Source organism: Myxine glutinosa, chromosome 7 (genome assembly GCF_964187855.1).
Source record: "Myxine glutinosa chromosome 7, kmMyxGlut1.1, whole genome shotgun sequence".
Lineage (NCBI taxonomy): Eukaryota > Metazoa > Chordata > Myxini > Myxiniformes > Myxinidae > Myxine > Myxine glutinosa.
Genome location: NC_136267.1, coordinates 23,216,587 through 23,235,524, shown reverse-complemented (window position 1 = coordinate 23,235,524; position 18,938 = coordinate 23,216,587). Strand labels below are relative to the sequence as shown.

General features: G+C 47.8%; 1 protein-coding gene across 3 annotated transcripts in view; it reads left to right on the top strand.

The window, feature by feature from the left end:
- LOC137431059 (macrophage mannose receptor 1) overlaps positions 1-18,938 on the top strand; it is a 234,554-nt gene that overhangs the window by 159,096 nt on the left and 56,520 nt on the right. For all 3 annotated transcript variants that reach the window (XR_013624029.1, XM_068121949.2, XM_068121948.2), the window contains exons 22-23: positions 1,237-1,385; positions 16,299-16,389. Coding sequence is in view for 2 of the 3 variants with exons in the window: in XM_068121949.2 (XP_067978050.2) it covers positions 1,237-1,385; positions 16,299-16,389 (240 nt within the window). In the remaining variant the exon portion in view is untranslated. The remainder of the gene's footprint in view (positions 1-1,236; positions 1,386-16,298; positions 16,390-18,938) is intronic.

The window sequence follows — 18,938 nt, the reverse complement described above, 5'->3', positions numbered from 1 at the left end:
GGGAAATTGACAGATTGTGTCAGTCCCAGTGAGTCGCAGAAGTCCTTTGCTGAGGAGCCATGGCTGGTGAGAGAGGTACCCACACCCAGCCAACTGGCATGATGACAGTTGAAATCACCACATATGAGGAAGAGAGAGTTGGGATGAGTAGATAGAAGTTGGTCCATATCATCAGACAGCGAGATGTAGATGGAGTCATCACTGTTTGGTGGACGGTACAACACACATATGAACAAGAGGTGGGAGCGAAGGGGAAGCCGTAGCCAGAGGTATTCCTGGGGGTGAGGTGGAGAGAGTGCAGTGCAGGGCGAGTGAGGAAGAGAGTTTTTGATAAAGATAGCAACCCCGCCTCCAGGACGAGGCTCAGGTCTATCATACCGGAGGAGGGAGTAGCCCGGGAGAGATACTATGGAATCAGAGACATCATAAAGGAGGAAAGTTTCTGTTAAGCAGATCACGTCTGGTTTGACAGAAGCAACCTGTATGGAGAGATCAGTTAAGTTTGAACGAAGGCCCCGGATGTTTGAGGTCCATACCGTTAATGAAGAGGAAGGGGGAGCATCAGATACAGAACAGGGGGGAGGAGGGGTAGGGTAAGATGTGGAAGAGGTGGAAGAGGTAGGGAGAGCTGTTGAAGGTGTGTCAGAGATTTCAGAATAGCTCGGAGAAAGGGAAGGATGGGGCGGACAAAAGGTTTGATGGTGATTGGGTGAGCCACAATGAGGTGTTATTTGAGGAGGGGGAAGAGCGAGGCAGAAGGTTGGGGGAGATGGAGGTGAGATTCTTTATTATTAGAATATGGAGAGGACAAATTAATAAATGTGTTGAAAAGGTCAAAGGTCAGCATTACATAAAATCGCCAATTTTCACCCGATTGACCTGAAATTTAAAGAATTTGCATATTGCATCACAGAATTGGTTAAATAATCAAAAGCTAGAAGCTGATTATATATTCGATCTGAAGCTCAAAGGTCAAGGCTGCATTAAATCATCAATTTTCATTTTATTCTATTTTGTTCACTGTTTCCGTTATTTTGCGCATACAGAAGAAGAAGACGTCCAAACACAAACGGACGCGGACGGGCTTTGCATTTTCAGATGCTTTCTTGTTTAAATATTGTCATGAAGTCCATTGCATGACTTGAATATGTTATGTTGCCGTTGTTCAAAATGCTGACTTATTTCGGTAAGATCCACATTCAATGTACATTCATTCTCAGCCTCTCTATCCCACAGCTTTTCTGTTGAGCCTCATCGGAACAAATATCCACACGAAGGTTTGGATTGGACTGAGTGACCAGAATAAAGACAGGGATTTTGTGTGGACTGATAACAGCCCTCTTGTCTACTCGAACTGGGCCGAAGGAGAGCCTTCCTTTGATTCGGTATGTTATCAACACCAAATGTATCTCGGTGTGTGCATATGAAGTACCGTACTGAAGGTGTGAGCTTAAAAATGGATTCATAATTGCTAATTGAGGATTTTGTAGCGAATTAACCTTCTGAAGATGATTTTGTCATTATCTGAACATTTTTTTATACTTCGGCTCAGGCTCGTAATAGAGCTGACAAACACACACACACACACACACACACACACACACATACACACAAGGACATACTGACAGGACAAACACTTAACACAGCCCCTGAGCCTGGGGGAAGTGCCATCACTTCCGTCACTTCCGTCATTTCCGGGATACTCTGGGTTCAAGTGATGTCATAACAATGGTGCCGCTTTTCACACCGTACTCAGTGGGGCATTTCCTCAAGAGGAATTTCCTCCTCCCCATGGATGCCAACCGATGGGGATTGCCCATGCTCTATCCTTTTCAAGCAAGGAAGCAGAACGTACCATTTTAAAGCCTTTGGTATGACTTGAACCGGTCCAGACCGGATGGGTGTTTTTTAGGAGAGACCATCTCTTTACTAGATGGCCATTAGCTCCCTATGGGAACTCATCTGCCCTTTGCCAGGTGTTGTTTTTGGTCCTGGCAGGGTGTCACAGTCACCCTCCTCACTAACAAAGCCAGTGAGGGGAGTCGGTTTCGTCACCGACGAGCTGACCATGCGGCAGGCAGCACTGGGTAAGTGGGTTACCTGTTACCAGTGGCATTCCCAAAAGACTGACCTGACCAGAACTTAGATGAATTTACTGAAATATTAGTCGAGGACGAGACTCAGTGGCATAATTGTTAGAGCATCTGCTCCAAGTCTGAGCGGTTAGCAATTTCATTCCGATTCCGACCAACAAACCCCATAGGCTGGATCCATCCAGAGGAGGAAATTCCTCTTGAATTGCCAAACCGAATGCGGAGAGAAAAGTGATATTGTAGCGGTTACCGCTGGATGCACACAATCGCCTTGCACCGGCCAGAACACGGCCAGATGCGCCTCTCCCGGGCATGCCCGGACTCACTGTTCCCGGGCACGCCCGAACCTCCCGGGCACGCCCGGTCTCGTCTTTCCCAGGCATGCCCGCTCTCGCCTTTCCAGGGCTCGCCCAGAGCGTCCGGGCATGCCCGCTATCGCCTTTTCAGGGCTCGCCCAGAGCGTCCGGGCATGCCCGCTATCGCCTTTCCAGGGCTCGCCCAGAGCGTCCGGGCATGCCCGCTATCGCCTTTCCAGGGCTCGCCCAGAGCGCCCGGGCACGCCCAGCCTCGACTTGCCAGGCCGCAGCCAAACACGCCCGGGCAGGTCCAGACTCGCCTTTCCAAGGCTCGCCCTTGACACCCGGGCATGCCCGGTATAGCTTTTGCCGGGCAAACTTCCCGACATAAATGTGTATATATATTGCTGCCCGATAAACGGGCTTGTCAGAATACCTGAGCTGTTTTGTTTCAATGCAGCAACTCGGACGAATTCCGTCTTTGGTCGCGTCAATTCTTTCGACTCGCGTTGGAGCGCAGTTCCTTCATTGGTGACCTACCGACATGGATATGGCAGTGACGCTTAAACTGCCTACCTTCTGGGAGGCTCACGCGGCTGTTTGGTTCGCTCAGGCGGACTCTCAGTTCGCCCTGCGAGGCATCACCGCGGACTACACCCGCTTCCACCATGTTGTGGCGGCGCTCGGTTCCGCCACCGCGGCCCGCGCCTTGAGCCTCCTCGAGCACCCGCCGGCTGCTGACAAATACGACGTGCTGAAGACACTCCTCCTCGACGCTTTCGCCCTCTCACCGGCAGCACGCGCACGGCGCCTGCTCGCTCTGCCCGAGCTCGGCGACACGCGCCCGTCAGAGCGCATGGACTATATGCTCTCGTTGCTCGGTGAGCACTCTCCGGATTTTCTGTTCCGCGAGCTGTTCCTTCGCCAGCTGCCTCACCCGGTACGCCTCACCCTGGCTGGCACGTTGATCACGGATTCCCGCGCCCTCGCCAGGGAAGCCGATAAGATCTCCTCGGCGGGCCAGCACATCGGCGTGGTTACCTGGAGCCCGCCGCCGTCCGAGGCGACGCCCACGACGCCCGAGCGCCCTGCGCGGTTGGAGGCCGAACTGCCGGTGCAACTGGCGGCCGCCACGCCGCACCGCCCGCTTCCGACACGACGGCCGGGGCCTCCACCTGACCGTGCGTGGTGTTATTACCACGCCAGGTTCGGACACAAGGCTCGGACGTGCCGGCCCCTGTGCACTTTCGGCAGGTCGGGAAACGGCCGGGCCGGCGTTCATTCCCAGCCATGAGCGCCGGCCACTCAGGCAACTTGCTGTTTATTCGGGACAAAGCGTCTGGGCGGTGTTTCCTGTGTGACACCGGCGCCCAACTGAGCGTCATACCCGCCTCCGAGCAGGACAGGCGGGACGCCATTTGCGGCCCCTCTTTGGTCGCTGCTAATGGCTCGGCCATACGCACTTTCGGCCCACGCGTCGTCACCCTCTGCTTCGGCAGCCAGCGTTTTCAATGGACTTTTGTGACCGCCTGCGTCCCCATGGCTTTGCTGGGCGCCGACTTCCTCTGCGCGCACGGGCTGCTGGTCGACGTCAAACGTCGTCGCCTTGTCAACGCCGAGACCTTCAGCTCCCTGGCGTGCACGATGAGCAGCTCCGCGCCGACCGAACTGGCGTGCGCCCTCCCGGCAGTGAACGAGTTCGCTCGCCTGCTCGCGGAATTCCCGGCCCTCACGCGGCCGACGTTTTCGGCCATCGCAGTGCGGCACGGGATCGAGCACCACATACCCACTACGGGCCCGCCGGTCTACGCCAGGGCCCGCCGCCTCGACCCGGCCAAGCTCGCCGTGGCGAAGGCCGAGTTCGACGCGTTGGAGCACCTCGGCATCGTGCGGCGCTCCGATAGCGCGTGGGCCTCGCCACTGCACATCGTGCCAAAGCCGGGGGGTGGATGGCGCCCGTGTGGCGACTACCGCCGTCTCAACGACGCTACCACCCCCGACAGGTACCCGATCCCGCATATTCAGGACTTTTCCACCCGTTTGGCGGGACGGGTCATCTTTTCGAAAATTGACCTGATACGGGGCTACCACCAGGTACCTGTCCGGGCGGCCGACGTCCCGAAGACGGCCGTCATCACGCCGTTCGGCCTGTTCGAATTTTTGCGGATGCCGTTTGGCCTCAAGAACGCGGCCCAGGCGTTCCAGCGCTTGATGGACGGCGTGCTGCGCGACCTGCCGTTTCTTTTCGTCTATCTGGACGATATCCTCGTCGCCAGTACGTCCCGCGCCGAGCACCTCCTCCACCTCCGAACACTGTTCGGTCGCCTCAGCGAGCACGGCTTAATTGTCAACCCGGTCAAATGCCACTTCGGCGCGACAACCGTTGACTTTTTGGGCCACCGCGTCACCAAGACCGGGGCCGTGCCGCTGCCGACCAAGGTCGAGGCCATCACCACGTTCCCGCGTCCCCGTTCCATCAAGGCCTTCCAAGAGTTCCTCGGCATGGTGAATTTTTATCACCGATTCGTGCCCCGCGCTGCTCAGCTCATGCGGCCCCTTTACGAGGCCCTCCGGGGCAAGCCGGCCAAGCATGACATTGTTTGGTCCGCGGCCATGGACGCGGCCTTCGCCAGCGCCAAACGGGCCCTCGCCGACGCAACGCTGCTGGCTCACCCGGTGCTCAACGCGCCCATCGCCCTCACTACGGACGCCTCCAACTACGTGGTGGGCGCCGTCCATGAGCAATGGGTGGACGGGGTTTGGCAGCCACTTGCTTTTTTCAGCCGGCAACTCCGGCCGAACGAGTTAAACTACAGCACGTTCGACCGCGAGCTGCTCGGGCTATTCCTGGCCGTTCGCCATTTCCGACACCTCCTGGAGGGCCGCCCGTTCACGGCTTTCGTCGACCACAAGCCGTTGGTCTACGCAATGGCTAAGGTCACGGAGCCGTGGTCGGCCCGCCAGCAGCGCCACCTCTCCGCCGTGTCGGAGTTCACCACGGACATCCGGCACGTCGCCGGCAAAGACAACGCCGTGGCCGACTGTCTTTCTCGGGCCAGCGCGAACGCGGTCCACCTCGGCGTGGACTTCGCGCTCATGGCGGCCGACCAGACCACCGACGCCTCGGTGCAGGCACTCCGTGTGGCGGACACGGGCCTCCGCCTGGCCGACATTCCCTTCGCGGGCACCGTCCTGCTCTGCGACGTCTCCCAGGGCCAGCCTCGCCCCATCGTGCCCGTTTCCTGGCAGCGCCGCATCTTCGCCTCCATCCACGGCCTTTCTCACCCGGGCCGGAAAGCTTCTCAGAAGCTGGTGTCGGCGCGTTTCGTCTGGCACGGCCTTCGACGAAACATCCGCGACTGGGCCAACGCCTGCACGGCCTGCCAGCGGGTCAAGGTCCACCGCCACACCCAGGCCCCGCTGGCACCTTTCGCCGTGCCTGAACGGCGTTTCGACCACGTCCACGTGGACCTGGTGGGTCCCCTGCCCCCCTCGCGGGGGTTCACCCACATGCTCACCATGGTGGACAGGACCACCAGGTGGCCGGAGGCTGTGCCCCTCGCCTCCACCACCACCGCCGACGTGGCGCAGGCGTTCATCGCCACCTGGGTCGCGCGCTTCGGCGCACCAGCGGACATCTCGTCCGACCACGGCCCACAGTTCACGTCTGAGCTTTGGGGCGCGGTCGCCCTTTCGTTGGGGGTCACGCTGCACCGCACCACGGCCTACCACCCCCAAGCCAACGGGTTGTGCGAGCGGTTTCACCACTCCATGAAGGCCGCACTCATGGCCGGCCTTCAGGACGACGGTTGGGCCGACTGGCTGCCGTGGGTCCTTTTGGGCCTTCGCACGGCCCCCAAGGAAGACCTCCAGGCGTCCGCCGCCGAGCTCGTCTACGGCCAGCCGCTCCGTGTCCCGGGCGAATTCGTGCCCGACGCTACCAGTCCCTGGTCCGCCGCTTGCCAGCGCTCGGACCTCCAGGAGGCCGCCCGACGATTTGCCCCCGTGCCGACGTCCCGCCATGGTGGCCCCCAGTCCTACGTCCCCCCGGCGCTTCGCACAGCGGAGTACGTCTTTGTGCGTCATGACGCGCACCGGGGGCCACTCCGGCCGCCGTACGACGGGCCCTTCCGCGTCCTGCGACGGGGCGACAAGTCTTTCATCGTCGACTTCGGCGGCCGGCCGGACCGGATTTCTGTGGACCGCCTCAAACCGGCGCACATGGACGTCGACCGACCACCACGGTTGGCCCTTCCTCCGCGGCGAGGCCGCCCCCCGTCCACAGTTCCCCCCGCTCGACCACCCACCACCACGTCGGACCCCTCCCCACGACCCTCCAGGGGTCGCTTCGGCCGGGTCATCCGGACCCCCCTTAAATTGACCCTGCCGGTGCAGGTCGATTCTGGAGGGGCGTGTGTAGCGGTTACCGCTGGATGCACACAATCGCCTTGCACCGGCCAGAACACGGCCAGACGCGCCTCTCCCGGGCATGCCCGGACTCACTGTTCCCGGGCACGCCCGAACCTCCCGGGCACGCCCGGTCTCGTCTTTCCCGGGCATGCCCGCTCTCGCCTTTCCAGGACTCGCCCAGAGCATCCGGGCATGCCCGCTATCGCCTTTTCAGGGCTCGCCCAGAGCGTCCGGGCATGCCCGCTATCGCCTTTCCAGGGCTCGCCCAGAGCGTCCGGGCATGCCCGCTATCGCCTTTCCAGGGCTCGCCCAGAGTGCCCGGGCACGCCCAGCCTCGACTTGCCAGGCCGCAGCCAAACACGCCCGGGCAGGTCCAGACTCGCCTTTCCAAGGCTCACCCTTGACACCCGGGCATGCCCGGTATAGCTTTTGCCGGGCAAACTTCCCGACATAAATGTGTATATATATTGCTGCCCGATAAACGGGCTTGTCAGAATACCTGAGCTGTTTTGTTTCAATAAAGCAACTCGGACGAATTCCGTCTTTGGTCGCGTCAATTCTTTCGACTCGCGTTGGAGCGCAGTTCCTTCAATATCATCATATAGGTGGTGGCGCTGGGAAGTGACATCACTTCCTCCAAGCTGTGTTTGTCTGAAATCAAGTCCTGTGATGACTGATGTATTTGTCTGCCATGTGTGTGTGATTTGCGTGAGATCATGTTACACCATGTTACACCATTTGTGTTACACCACATGCACACTAGACCATCCTTGGGAGGCAGATAACTTCCCTTTCTGTTGGGCACAATGAGTGAGCTAATTGGGGGTTTTTAAGCAATCCAATAGGGATGTGATAATTCCCCTTGTGGCTGTCTCATTTTCCAGAATCTCTATGCAACCAAAATAGAAATTCCACCCACAACTCAAATGGGTTGGAATAGAAATTGAACAATTAATTTGGCTATTTTATACAGAGGAAAAATCCAATTATATTGATTTCATTTTGAGGATGGCATCACAGAGTTATGCCAACAAAGTAATCACAAGCACAGCAGGATTGAATTAAGTTGGGGAAATAGTGGTGGTGGCCTACCCTGCAACCTGATGGATTACAGGAAACACATGAGAGTCCTTATTAGTCCCCTACCGGTGTACACCGGAGGGGACTATAGGTTTGCACTCCGTCCCTCCATCTATCAGTCTGTCAGTCCGTCACGCAAAGAACAGTTTTCCGGACTTTTTTTCTAAACTCTTAATGCTAATGATTTCAAACTTGGCACAAGGTTTCCTCATGATAAGTTACAGATCAAGTTCGAACTTCACGACGTTTCGATCATTTTTGACAAAGTTATGGCACTTTGAACTTTGGGAATTTCCCCAACAGTTTTCCGGACGACAGACTGCCGGTAGGGGACATGTATTGCAGCGCAATACTCAGAATGCTTGTTAGTCCCCTACCGGTGTACACCGGAGGGGACTATAGGTGTGCACTCCGTCCCTCTGTCAGTCCGTCAGTCTGTCAGTCCGTCAGTCCGTCAGTCCGTCAGTCCGTCAGTCTGTCAGTCCGTCAGTCCGTCAGTCCGTCAGTCCGTCAGTCTGTCAGTCCGTCAGTCTGTCAGTCCGTCAGTCCGTCAGTCCGTCAGTCCGTCAGTCTGTCAGTCCGTCAGTCCGTCATGCAAAGAACAGTTTTCCGGACTTTTTTTCTAAACGCTTAATGCTGATGATTTCAAACTTGGCACATCGTTTCCTCATGATAAGTTACAGATTAAGTTCGAACTTCACGACGTTTCGATCATTTTCGACCAAGCTATGGCACTTTGAACTTTGGGAATTCTGATAATTCTGATGATCCTTAACTCAGTGCCATTTTAAGTTTTGATTTCCTTAAAAAAAGATTTTCTCTGGAATAATAGGACCGATTGAGATCAAATTTTCACCATAGGAGGGACTCGGTCTGTAGAATATTGTAATGGTAATTATGACGTCATAGGTCACGTGGTTCGGCCGCCATATTGTTTTCCATGAAAACACGAAAACCCATTTTTCTCTGCAACGGCTGAACAGATCGAGGCCAAACTTTGCAGGCAGAATCACATACCCATGACGAACAAAAAAGTCAGCGAGTATGACGTCATGCGTCACATGGTTTCAGAGTTATGACGTTTTTAAGCATGAAACTTTAAAACCGAGCCCCTCCCTCATTTTTGATCCTATCGAGGGGAAACTTCACAGATCTGTTCCGCATGTCAGTCTACTAAAATGTCCTTTTGGAATTTGCGATAGCTCACGTGGTTTGGCAGATATCGTTAATTAAACGAAAATATTTTTTTAAATGGATATCTCTTGATTCGCTTTATTGATCGATGTGAAACTTCATAATATAGTAGAAGTCATGAAGAGTAACAAGTTTGCAAAATTTCAAGATGATTGGATGTACGGTCTGGAAGCTAGAAGTTGTTATTGCGTGAAGAAGAAGAGGCGTCAAGTGTGCGGATTTAATTATTTATCACATGTGCAGACTGAAAGCATCGTTGGACACGACCTGTCGCGGTCATTTTAACCTCAAATAAAATTCTAATTTAAGATTTGTCAATAGCTGAGGTATATTAACAAACGAATCAAACAGATTTGGTCAAATTCTGACTTTTTTAACTCGATCGCATTTGACAGAGTTGTGACAAGCTGAGGAAGAAGAAACCTCGCATTGGCTTCTCCAATGTGCCATAAAAAAATGGATATCTCTTGAATCGCTAGTACCTCAGACCGTGAGTTGGTAATAATTTATATAATTCACACAGTGCAATACGTGCAGGCCGCTCCACGGAGAGACCTTGCGGACTTATCAACGAGGCGAGGCGTGACACACGTGTCTCAGCATACCTCAGATCAAGTTTGAAAACCAGCATCAACCGTGCATAAATGTGCATATTCGATCATTTTTGACAAAGTTATGGCACTTTGAACTTTGGTAGGGGACATGTATTGCAGCGCAATACTCAGAATGCTTGTTTATCTAAGTTTCCTGCTTAGTGGATGTTTTGTTTTGTTTTTCTTAGCAAAAATTATTTATTTATTTTATTAAATTTTTTATTATCTTTTTTTTTTTTTCATTTTTTTTTTTTCATAACCTACTTAGTGCTTATGCCAAAAATTACAATGTTGTCAATATTGTCTCCAGCCAATCACACATGATGGATTGCACACAGAATGTAATCTGAGAGATAAAGCCAAAGGTTGCAGGTATTTTCACAATAGTGTATTTGAAAATAAAATAATGACACCTTTTTCATTAGTCTGCATCTGCAGTAATGGCCAAAAATATTGGCACCCTTGCACTTTTTTCAAATAATGCACCATTTCTTCCTGAAAATTGTTGAAATTAAAAAATCTTTTGGTATCCACATGTGTATTTCTTTGGTTTGCAGTGGAACAAAACAAAAAAAAGAGCTGAAAAACTACTAAATCTTTGCTTATTCCACACAGAAATCCTAAAATGGACCGGACAATATTATTGGCACCTTTTAGAAGTTATTAGAAATAATTATATTTCAAGCAGGTGATTCTCCTTTCCTCTGGAATTGAACTCATCTGTGGTGAGTTGCAGGCGCCTGCAATATAAAAATCACTCATTCAACCAGTTTGAATAGAGAAAAGGAGTCATTCTGCTGTTTTGTGACACTGTGTGTACCATAATGAGCATGGAGAAAAGAAAGAAAACCAGAGAATTGTCTGAGGAGGTCAGACACAAGATTGTAGCCAACCATGGACAATCTCAAGGCTACAAGTCCATCTCCAGAGAACTTGATGTTCCTGTGTCCACTATACGCAATGTTATCAGGAAGTTTAAGGGCCATTGCATTGTAGCTAATCTCCCTGGACCGTAAGAGTAAATTAAGAGACCGTAAGTAAGAGTGGCCGTAAGAGTAAATTGTTTGAATGGTGGAGAAAACACCCTTGATGAACTACCAAACAGATTCAAGCTGACCTTCAGACACAACGTTCAACAGTTTCAACTCGCACCATCCTTCACCAACTCAATGAAAGGGGGTTCTATAGTAGGAGACCCAGGACGACCTCACTGTCCAACTGGAGTTTTCCAACACACACCTGAACAAGGCAAAATCCTTCTGGGACAATGTCCTGTGGACAGATGAGACCAAATTAGAGCTTTTTGGAAAAGCACACCATCTCTATGTTTACAAAATGAAGCCTTCAAAGAAAAGAACACCTTCCCTACAGTCAAACATGGAGGAGGTTCAGTGATGTTTTGGGGGTTGCTGTGCTGCCTCTGGCACTGGGTGCCTTGAAAGTGTGCATGGGATCATGAAATCAGGAGATTACCAAGGCATTTTGGAGCGCAATGTTCAACCCAGTGTCAGAAAGCTGGGTCTCCATCGAAGGTCATATGCCTTGCAGCAGGACAATGACCCCAAACACACTTCAAAAATCACCCATGAATGGTTCAAGACAAAACGCTGGACTGTTCTGAAGTGGCCAGCAATGAGTCCAGATCTAAATCCCATTGAACACCTGTGGGGAGATTTGAAAACAACAGTTGGGAGAAGACACCCTTCAAATCTGGGAGAACTGGAGCAGTTTGCACAAGAAGAGTGGGCCAAACTGCCAGTAGAGAGGTGGAGGAAGCTCATTCATGGCTATAGAATGTCCAATTTGTCATGTCCAATTGCACTATGTGTAGTCTTGCTTGAATGTTTATATTGCACCGAGGACTAGGAGGAACGTCATTTCGTTCCATTTTATACTGTACTAGACGACCCATGACCCGTTGGGTCAATGTTATTTAATATATAATTAAGGGGTTACCATGGTTACAGTGGGGGTCAAAGGTCAACCTATGGTGAAGATATATAATTTTCTCACACTTTCTAATAGAGAGGCAAAATGCCATATAAAACTAAATTTACTGGTTCTAATTGCTTTTATTTATCAATCCTCACATAGAAGAGCAGTTTTTAGTAATGAGCAGTGAGGAGAAGACCCCTCAGCCAATGATGCCACCCCGCAGCCAATGATGTGACCCCTCAGCCAATGATGTGACCCCTCAGCCAATGATGATGATGATGATGCTACCCCTAGACGACCCATGACCCGTTGGGTCAATGTCAGTTTGAATAGATATGAGAATAGAACTAAAGCAAACGCTGGACATCATCAGGGAGATTATTTGGGCCAGCAAGCCATAAGGCTCACCTCTCCAGCGTTCTAAATCACTTACCTGTGACACGTGATTTCAGCCCTTATCTCCGATCACGTTGACGGAAATCACCACAGCATATCGTCAAGATCCCTCCAAAAGGCTCGTCTTTGTCACATACATCACGCAACGTGCGATCCACAGCCTCGAAACTCTCTCTCCTGATCATAGGACACTCATCCCACACGATGGGTTTTGTACTTCGAAAGAGGTCTGCGATAGTGGAATTTTTATCGATGTTGCATACGCCATCTTCCCTCGGTGTCAGAGGGATTTGGAACCTTGAGTGCGCTGTTCTTCCACCAGACATGAGGGTAGCAGCTATGCCAGATGAGGCCACCGCAGGGGGCAACTTCTCCACTCGCTCTCACTTTAGAGAGAATCAGGTTAATAAGAAACGTCTTCCCTGTGCCTCCAGGCACGTCAATGAAAATCATTGATGACTGATTCGTGCGGATGTTGCTATTCGCGTCCATAGACGTGAGGTGTGATTCGTTGTCCGCGTCCGTAGCGCCGTCGGAGGGTTGATACGACATTCTTCCTGCAAATAGTATTGTGTTTGTGCTATGGTTTTGCCGATCATCAAATGACAAATAAATTACATTGTGAAAATTAAAGATTTCAAATAAACCTATTTAAAGTGTATGCGCATATAAATAATAAAAAAAATCGAAGAAATATCTCTCGGTAATTTCCTGAAACATATTTTACTTCCGGGTAATAATGTTGAATGAAATGACGAAGATATATACTGTATGCCTGTTATTTTAGGCGGTGTATTTTCGTATATCAACGTGGCGCGATTTTTAAAATATATCTCTGCAATTTCCCGTGTGTGCGTGAATGTTCTCAATTATTTCTTTTACCGAGTCTAAAACCATCGATAAAAATGAAATCAGATGGCGACTTAGATTGAAGATAAAGGCGTGAAACAGACTCAATGGCCTTGAAGATACAAGCCTTTCAGAATTCATTTCGTTCTATAAACGGAAACTTTCATCGGATTTTCTTCCCGTTTTTTTTCAACCGAGTCTAAAACTATGTTAGCGACTGTGAAAAACGAAATGATATATCGAATTTGATTTGAAATAAAACTGAGAGAGAGAGAGAGCAAGACACCACGGGCCTACAAAACAGGCCTCAAAGCTATGCGAGTTAATAAAATGGTGGATATTACTACTCTCTCAAAGGGGTAAGCCACGCCCCTGGACCAATCGAATGTTACATACAAACACACAAGATTTCAATTTTATAATTATATAGATAGATAGATAGATATAGATTGTATGTGGATGGGATGACAATAAAGTTTATTGAATTGAATTGAATTATTATTATAGGAAGTGCTTGACTGCAGTTATTTTGTCCAAAGGTTGTGATGCCAAATATTAAGTCTAGGGTGTCAATAATTTTGTCAATGCCATTTATTTTTATTTTCTGATTTAAAAGGATATATTAAGTTCTGAATCAAAAACAAAGGTTCTGTAATATTAACAGTGAAATAAAGAATTGTGGAGACCAAATACTTTTGTTAATTTCAACTTATTTTTAGAGAAAATTGTGCATTATTTGAAAAAAGTGCAAGAGTGCCAATATTTTTGGCCACGACTGTACGTTGCAGCGTGTTTCACGTATCATTTGATAAAAGGCCTCGATCTCGCTTCGCTCAGTCTCGACTGAACTATAATTGGATACGAGTGTACAGATTGTCATTACCTTGATTTTCATTCACCCTGTAGTTGTGAGAAAGTATTCAATATAATAAGATAAGAAATTCAAGGGATTTATATTTCTCTGAATTGCACTAATTGTTAAAGTAAAAATTACACCATCCCATCTGGACATTGTCTCAACATGGATATCCTTCTACTTTGTAAGACTAATGTATTGGCAACAGAAACATGCAGTTTGGTCTCACCTGCAGGAGTTTGAATGAAGAAGGAACACCAAAAAAAATTGTCAGGCAAAGAAAAATAGGAGCAACAAGAAGGGCAGCTGGTAGAACGCAAACCTCCACCAGGCGGAACAGTTTATGTTTTGTAGCCACTGATATGCCAAATCTTGATCCAGACCTGAACCAAAATCTCATGAGCTTGTTCTTGTCACCTACCCAAGTCATCCACCCAGTATATCGTTTTGTCATAATCCGTCCACAACGTCCCCTCGCTCTCACATCACTAGGAGGTTGGTGCAGGTCTCGATTTTATACCTTGTATTCATCAACATTGCTCCCTCTGCTCCCTCAGTCCTCCAACCCTCCCTGACACCTCCAAGATACATGTGTTCTTCCAGCAACCCTCTTCTGGCTAAACTTCCAAACTCCAGGCTGATTGCACACTTCATCTTCTTTATCCCTTGCTTCTCCTGTCCTCAGAACCACCTTCCGGAGGCTGGTCTGTCTCAACCTTCCCTCCAGGGATACAAGCAAAAAGTCCACAACCACCTCTTGTCATTCCCAATTCTGACCCATGATCTTTTTCCCCCAATAATCTTTCCTAATTAGATCATTTTACTTGTTCGTTTCAGTTACCTCTCTTCCTCCCTTTCCTCTTTTTCTGTTGGTTAATTCCCTCGATGTTTGTCCCACTGTCAGTTTAGTTGTACCTTGCTCTTCCATCAGACTCCCTCCAGTAAAGAAAAAACACGACTAAAAGTCTCACAGCGGCGTGGCCGGGCTTGTAAAATATTATAAACCACAAACACATATGTTTAGCTTTTTAAACAGTTGCTAATGCTGTTTGCAACATTAAACAAAGAAATTTGGAGGAACCCAGACATCCATGAGGTGCGTTTCACTTGCAGAACTGAGTGAAGATCTACTGTCATCTATATACCCCACAAGGGTTGGAGATGTGCTCATTTACCAAGCAGCTAGCCAGCGCTTGCCAAGCCAGCCGTTCCTTAAGGGTTTTGAATGGAGTGCTTGCTCGAATGTTTAAACCACTTGGCGATCTCTCCACAAGAAACTTGGTAAATGAACACACCCAATGTTCTTAAGACCCGATCATAGAGAGACTGTAATCTAAATATCCCAAAGAGGAACGACCTTTCCTGCCGCTCTCGTCGTGAGCGGGTGTTTACGCCGTAATGACATCATATACGTAATGACATAGCATGACGGCCGGACACAATACTGCTGCTACTTTAATATATATATATGAGATATATATTTAACCTCCAGTAAGTTTGCAGTCACTACAAAGGGATTAGTGTTACGATTAGATTTACTATAATAATAACGTTACGTTATTATTACGAAAATTATATTATTTTTTAAAAACCTAGGTAAATTCCTTACTTCCGCTTTTACACCGCTTCAATCCATCAACTTTCCATTCACGACATTGGGATTAAAGTGTTAAGGTTATATTTACTATAATATTATTATTACTACAAAAACGACACTACTGAAACGATACCACTGTATTAAGAAACCTGGGTTTCATTTGTCCAAAGCGGACGGTGAGTCCTAACGCCTAAGGCCTACACGTACCGTTTTGTTGGAAGAGACGTAACGCCGATGCTTTCGATATTTGATGGTCATTTGAACAATCAATTTGTTTTTGTCTCAGCCTGGTGTTGGCTTCGCGGTTAGGGTGCTGGCTTGGGATCCTAGGATCCTGGGTTTGAATCCCGGTCGATCGCTGAATTAACGCCAGGGGGGTTGACTCGGCCTGTCATCCTTCCGAGATCGGCAAATTGAGTACCATTCACTGGTAATTCCCTGTGTGTTGCAAGAGGTGACTAACAGGGTTGGTGGCAGGAAGGACATCCGGCCATAAAACATTGCTTCAAAATGGGGACCATGATGCCCGAAAAAGGCCAACCACTGCTCTGCGGGGAAAAATGCCCTCGAAAGGTGGTTCACCAAATGAAAAATGTAAATGTAGAGCATGGCGATTGTGATATATGACAGGTTTGGCATGTAAATCAACATGGCGGTGCGTGGAGAGTCAGCCACAGCACCGCCGTAATGACATCAGATGTAGTCATTGTTATGTAACCACATCACCCTGTCATGTGACCATAATCTCAGCTCTGATTGGTATACTTTTGAGGGGACATACATAATACATACATACAGATGGACAAACACTGTTCTAGACGGCTCTGCCCGATGGGCTATGCCGTAAAAATCTCAATGGTACAGATGTCATTCTATAAGTTTATTACTATCTGAAAGCTTCAGCACTGATTTCATCCACTTGATAAATTAATTTATTTTTACTTTTGTTTTTCCCAAAAGCCCATTCCTAAAGCCTCCACTGTTCTGTTCCTTCAACAGAATGATTGTGTGTTTATGAATCCAGTTAGTGGGCAGTGGAAACTTGAAGGTTGTCACACTTCGAATAGTTTCATCTGCTATCGTTATGAAGGTCAGTATCTCAGTGTTTTCCCATCATTATCAACATCTCATGTCACGCAACTGATGAATGTGAGATCAGCTTGATTTGTGTCTTCCTTCATGGTTGTTCTACACATATTTTCTACGTTTCAGAATCGTAATTCAAATCCAGCATATTTCATTAAAAGTCAATTTGCTGGTATCAACAAGTAGCAGAAACAACAGCATTTTTCACAATATTGTTTCAAGCATGGTTCTTATTAACAAAATTGGAATCCGTTTATAATGAGGTTCACTTTGTGTAAGTGCATTTCTCCAACTGACACAGCAGCATGACAATATCATAAAAGTTTGGATCCTTCTGGCAAATTTTTTTTGCAGAACAAGGAAGTAGGAATCCCCCAAGCTTTCCAGTTGTCTCTCATTACTAGCTGGCAATGCCATTTACATAATTAAAATGTGTACATGATGCTATGTCTTCATTGGAGCCTATAGTTTCCTTACCCTGCGTACACGAAGCGAAAAGGCTCTTCTGTCTGTCTGGCTGTCCATCCATCCACAAATATCAGTTTATGAAAGAGGCACAACTTAATTTCAATTGAATGTTATATTTTGAACAGGAATTGAAAATTGAATGGGAAAACGAACCTGCTGTTTAACTGTACTTTGGCTCTGAATTTTGCCCGATCGTAGATGTGCAGAGAGGATTAAGAAAATTATTTTACTCTGTCTGTCTTTTAGTCAAACAAAATTGAAAATCTTTCCAAACAGGAAACTTAGTGTTTTTAGCGACATCAAAAAGGACACAAACAACAGGTACGAAGAACTAACGGAACATGTTAAATAAGGTGGTGTATAAAACTTTGCATCTACGGTGGTAAACTTCCATATTATTTTTTCTATGACCTTTATAATCTTTATTTTATTTCAATTGAATTATATACTTGAACAATGTAGAACAGAAATCTCTCCTTTTGCCACTTTCAAAACTTCTGTTTAGCAGTCCTTACACATGTTAAATACGGTGGTATATAAGACACTGCACCAATGGTGCTAAATGTCAGGAATTTTTTTTTTATATGACCTTTAAAATCTCTATTTTATTTCGAGTGAACAAGCGGGGACCCGTGGAACTCGCTCTCTTTGTTTGTGCAGTGTATAGGCAACAATGCGCTGCCTTGCATGCTCCCAGAGGTTTATGTTTACTGCTAACATCTCAGTGTTGATTGTAGTCATCTGCACACTTATTGACAAAAAATAATGTTATGAAATTGTATTATGTTCCCAGAGATCAGATGTTGAAGGGAAAATAAATTACTAGCACCCTACTGCAAAGCCGCAATGAGCCGGCGAAGCCAAAGCCTCTTGCCACTATTTTACCCATCACTATGGCATCAGTAGGTTAGGTATATGGTAGGTAGTAGGTAGGTGTAGTAGGTACCGTACCTAGTTCAAAATGACACCATTTGCATTCTGGATGAGATTAAAATGTATAAAATTTACTTCTTGATTAATTCGGTGAATTCCGTCTCAACTTCGGATATTTCCGGCCGTGAAAAACTATCCCCTACGGCCGCGAGATTTCTAAAAAATAATTCGTCAATTTTAGAATATTTGACGCCGTTTTCAGCCTCCGAAACGCGGTAATAAGCTTTTTTGAATTTTTTTTTCAAATGCTCGAATCTCATTGGTTCCGGTGTTTGGTGACGATTTTCGTTGAAGATAACCAGGGCCCGTGTGGGCCCGGGGAACAAGGTTTGTCTTAAAGTATTTTAATTACAAATTAGAGGTGCATAAGATTGTGAATCAAACAAAGACAGGTGAAACAAACTCCTATTGAACTTTTTCTCAATTTTTTATGCATACTTCCGCATCCGCAAGATGGCGCCCTCCATGGAGCGATTTGGTGCATCAAAGCTTAGAAATTCTCAAAGGATTCATCAAAATCTGGCTTTTCAACATAATACGTACGCGTTCATTCACAACATCGGCTTCGCCGGCTATAGATTGCAAAATGAAAGTGTCAGTGATGATGAATGAAAGCCACAATCAGGAAACAAACGTGTTGTTTTATACATCTCATAAAAACAAAAGTTGCTAATTTGCGTTTTAGGTGAATATATAGATTGACGTTGCATTATTATTATTATTGCGAAAACGATACTACTGTATTTAGAAACCTTGGCTATTTCGTCCGAAGTGGCCTCAAAGTGAGGCATGAAGGCATGAAGCCTAAGGCCTATACACACTGTGTCGTTGGAAGATCCGTAACTCCTATGCTTTCGATATTTGATGGTCATTGTTACAATCGTTTGTTTGTGCTTCACACTGAATGAAAAACGTAAAGATAGAGCATGCAATTGTAATATATGACAGGTTTGACCGCTTCGACAAAGTGTTCGGCCTGAACGGCATATAGATTAAAATGGCGCTCGGTGGAGTCAGCCGTCGTATGCCGTAATGACATCATAGACGTAATGACATTGATTGCGTGACGGACAAACACAAAACTGCCGCTACTTTAATATATCGATTATATTCTTGAACAATGTAGAACAGAAATCGCTCGTTTTGCCACTT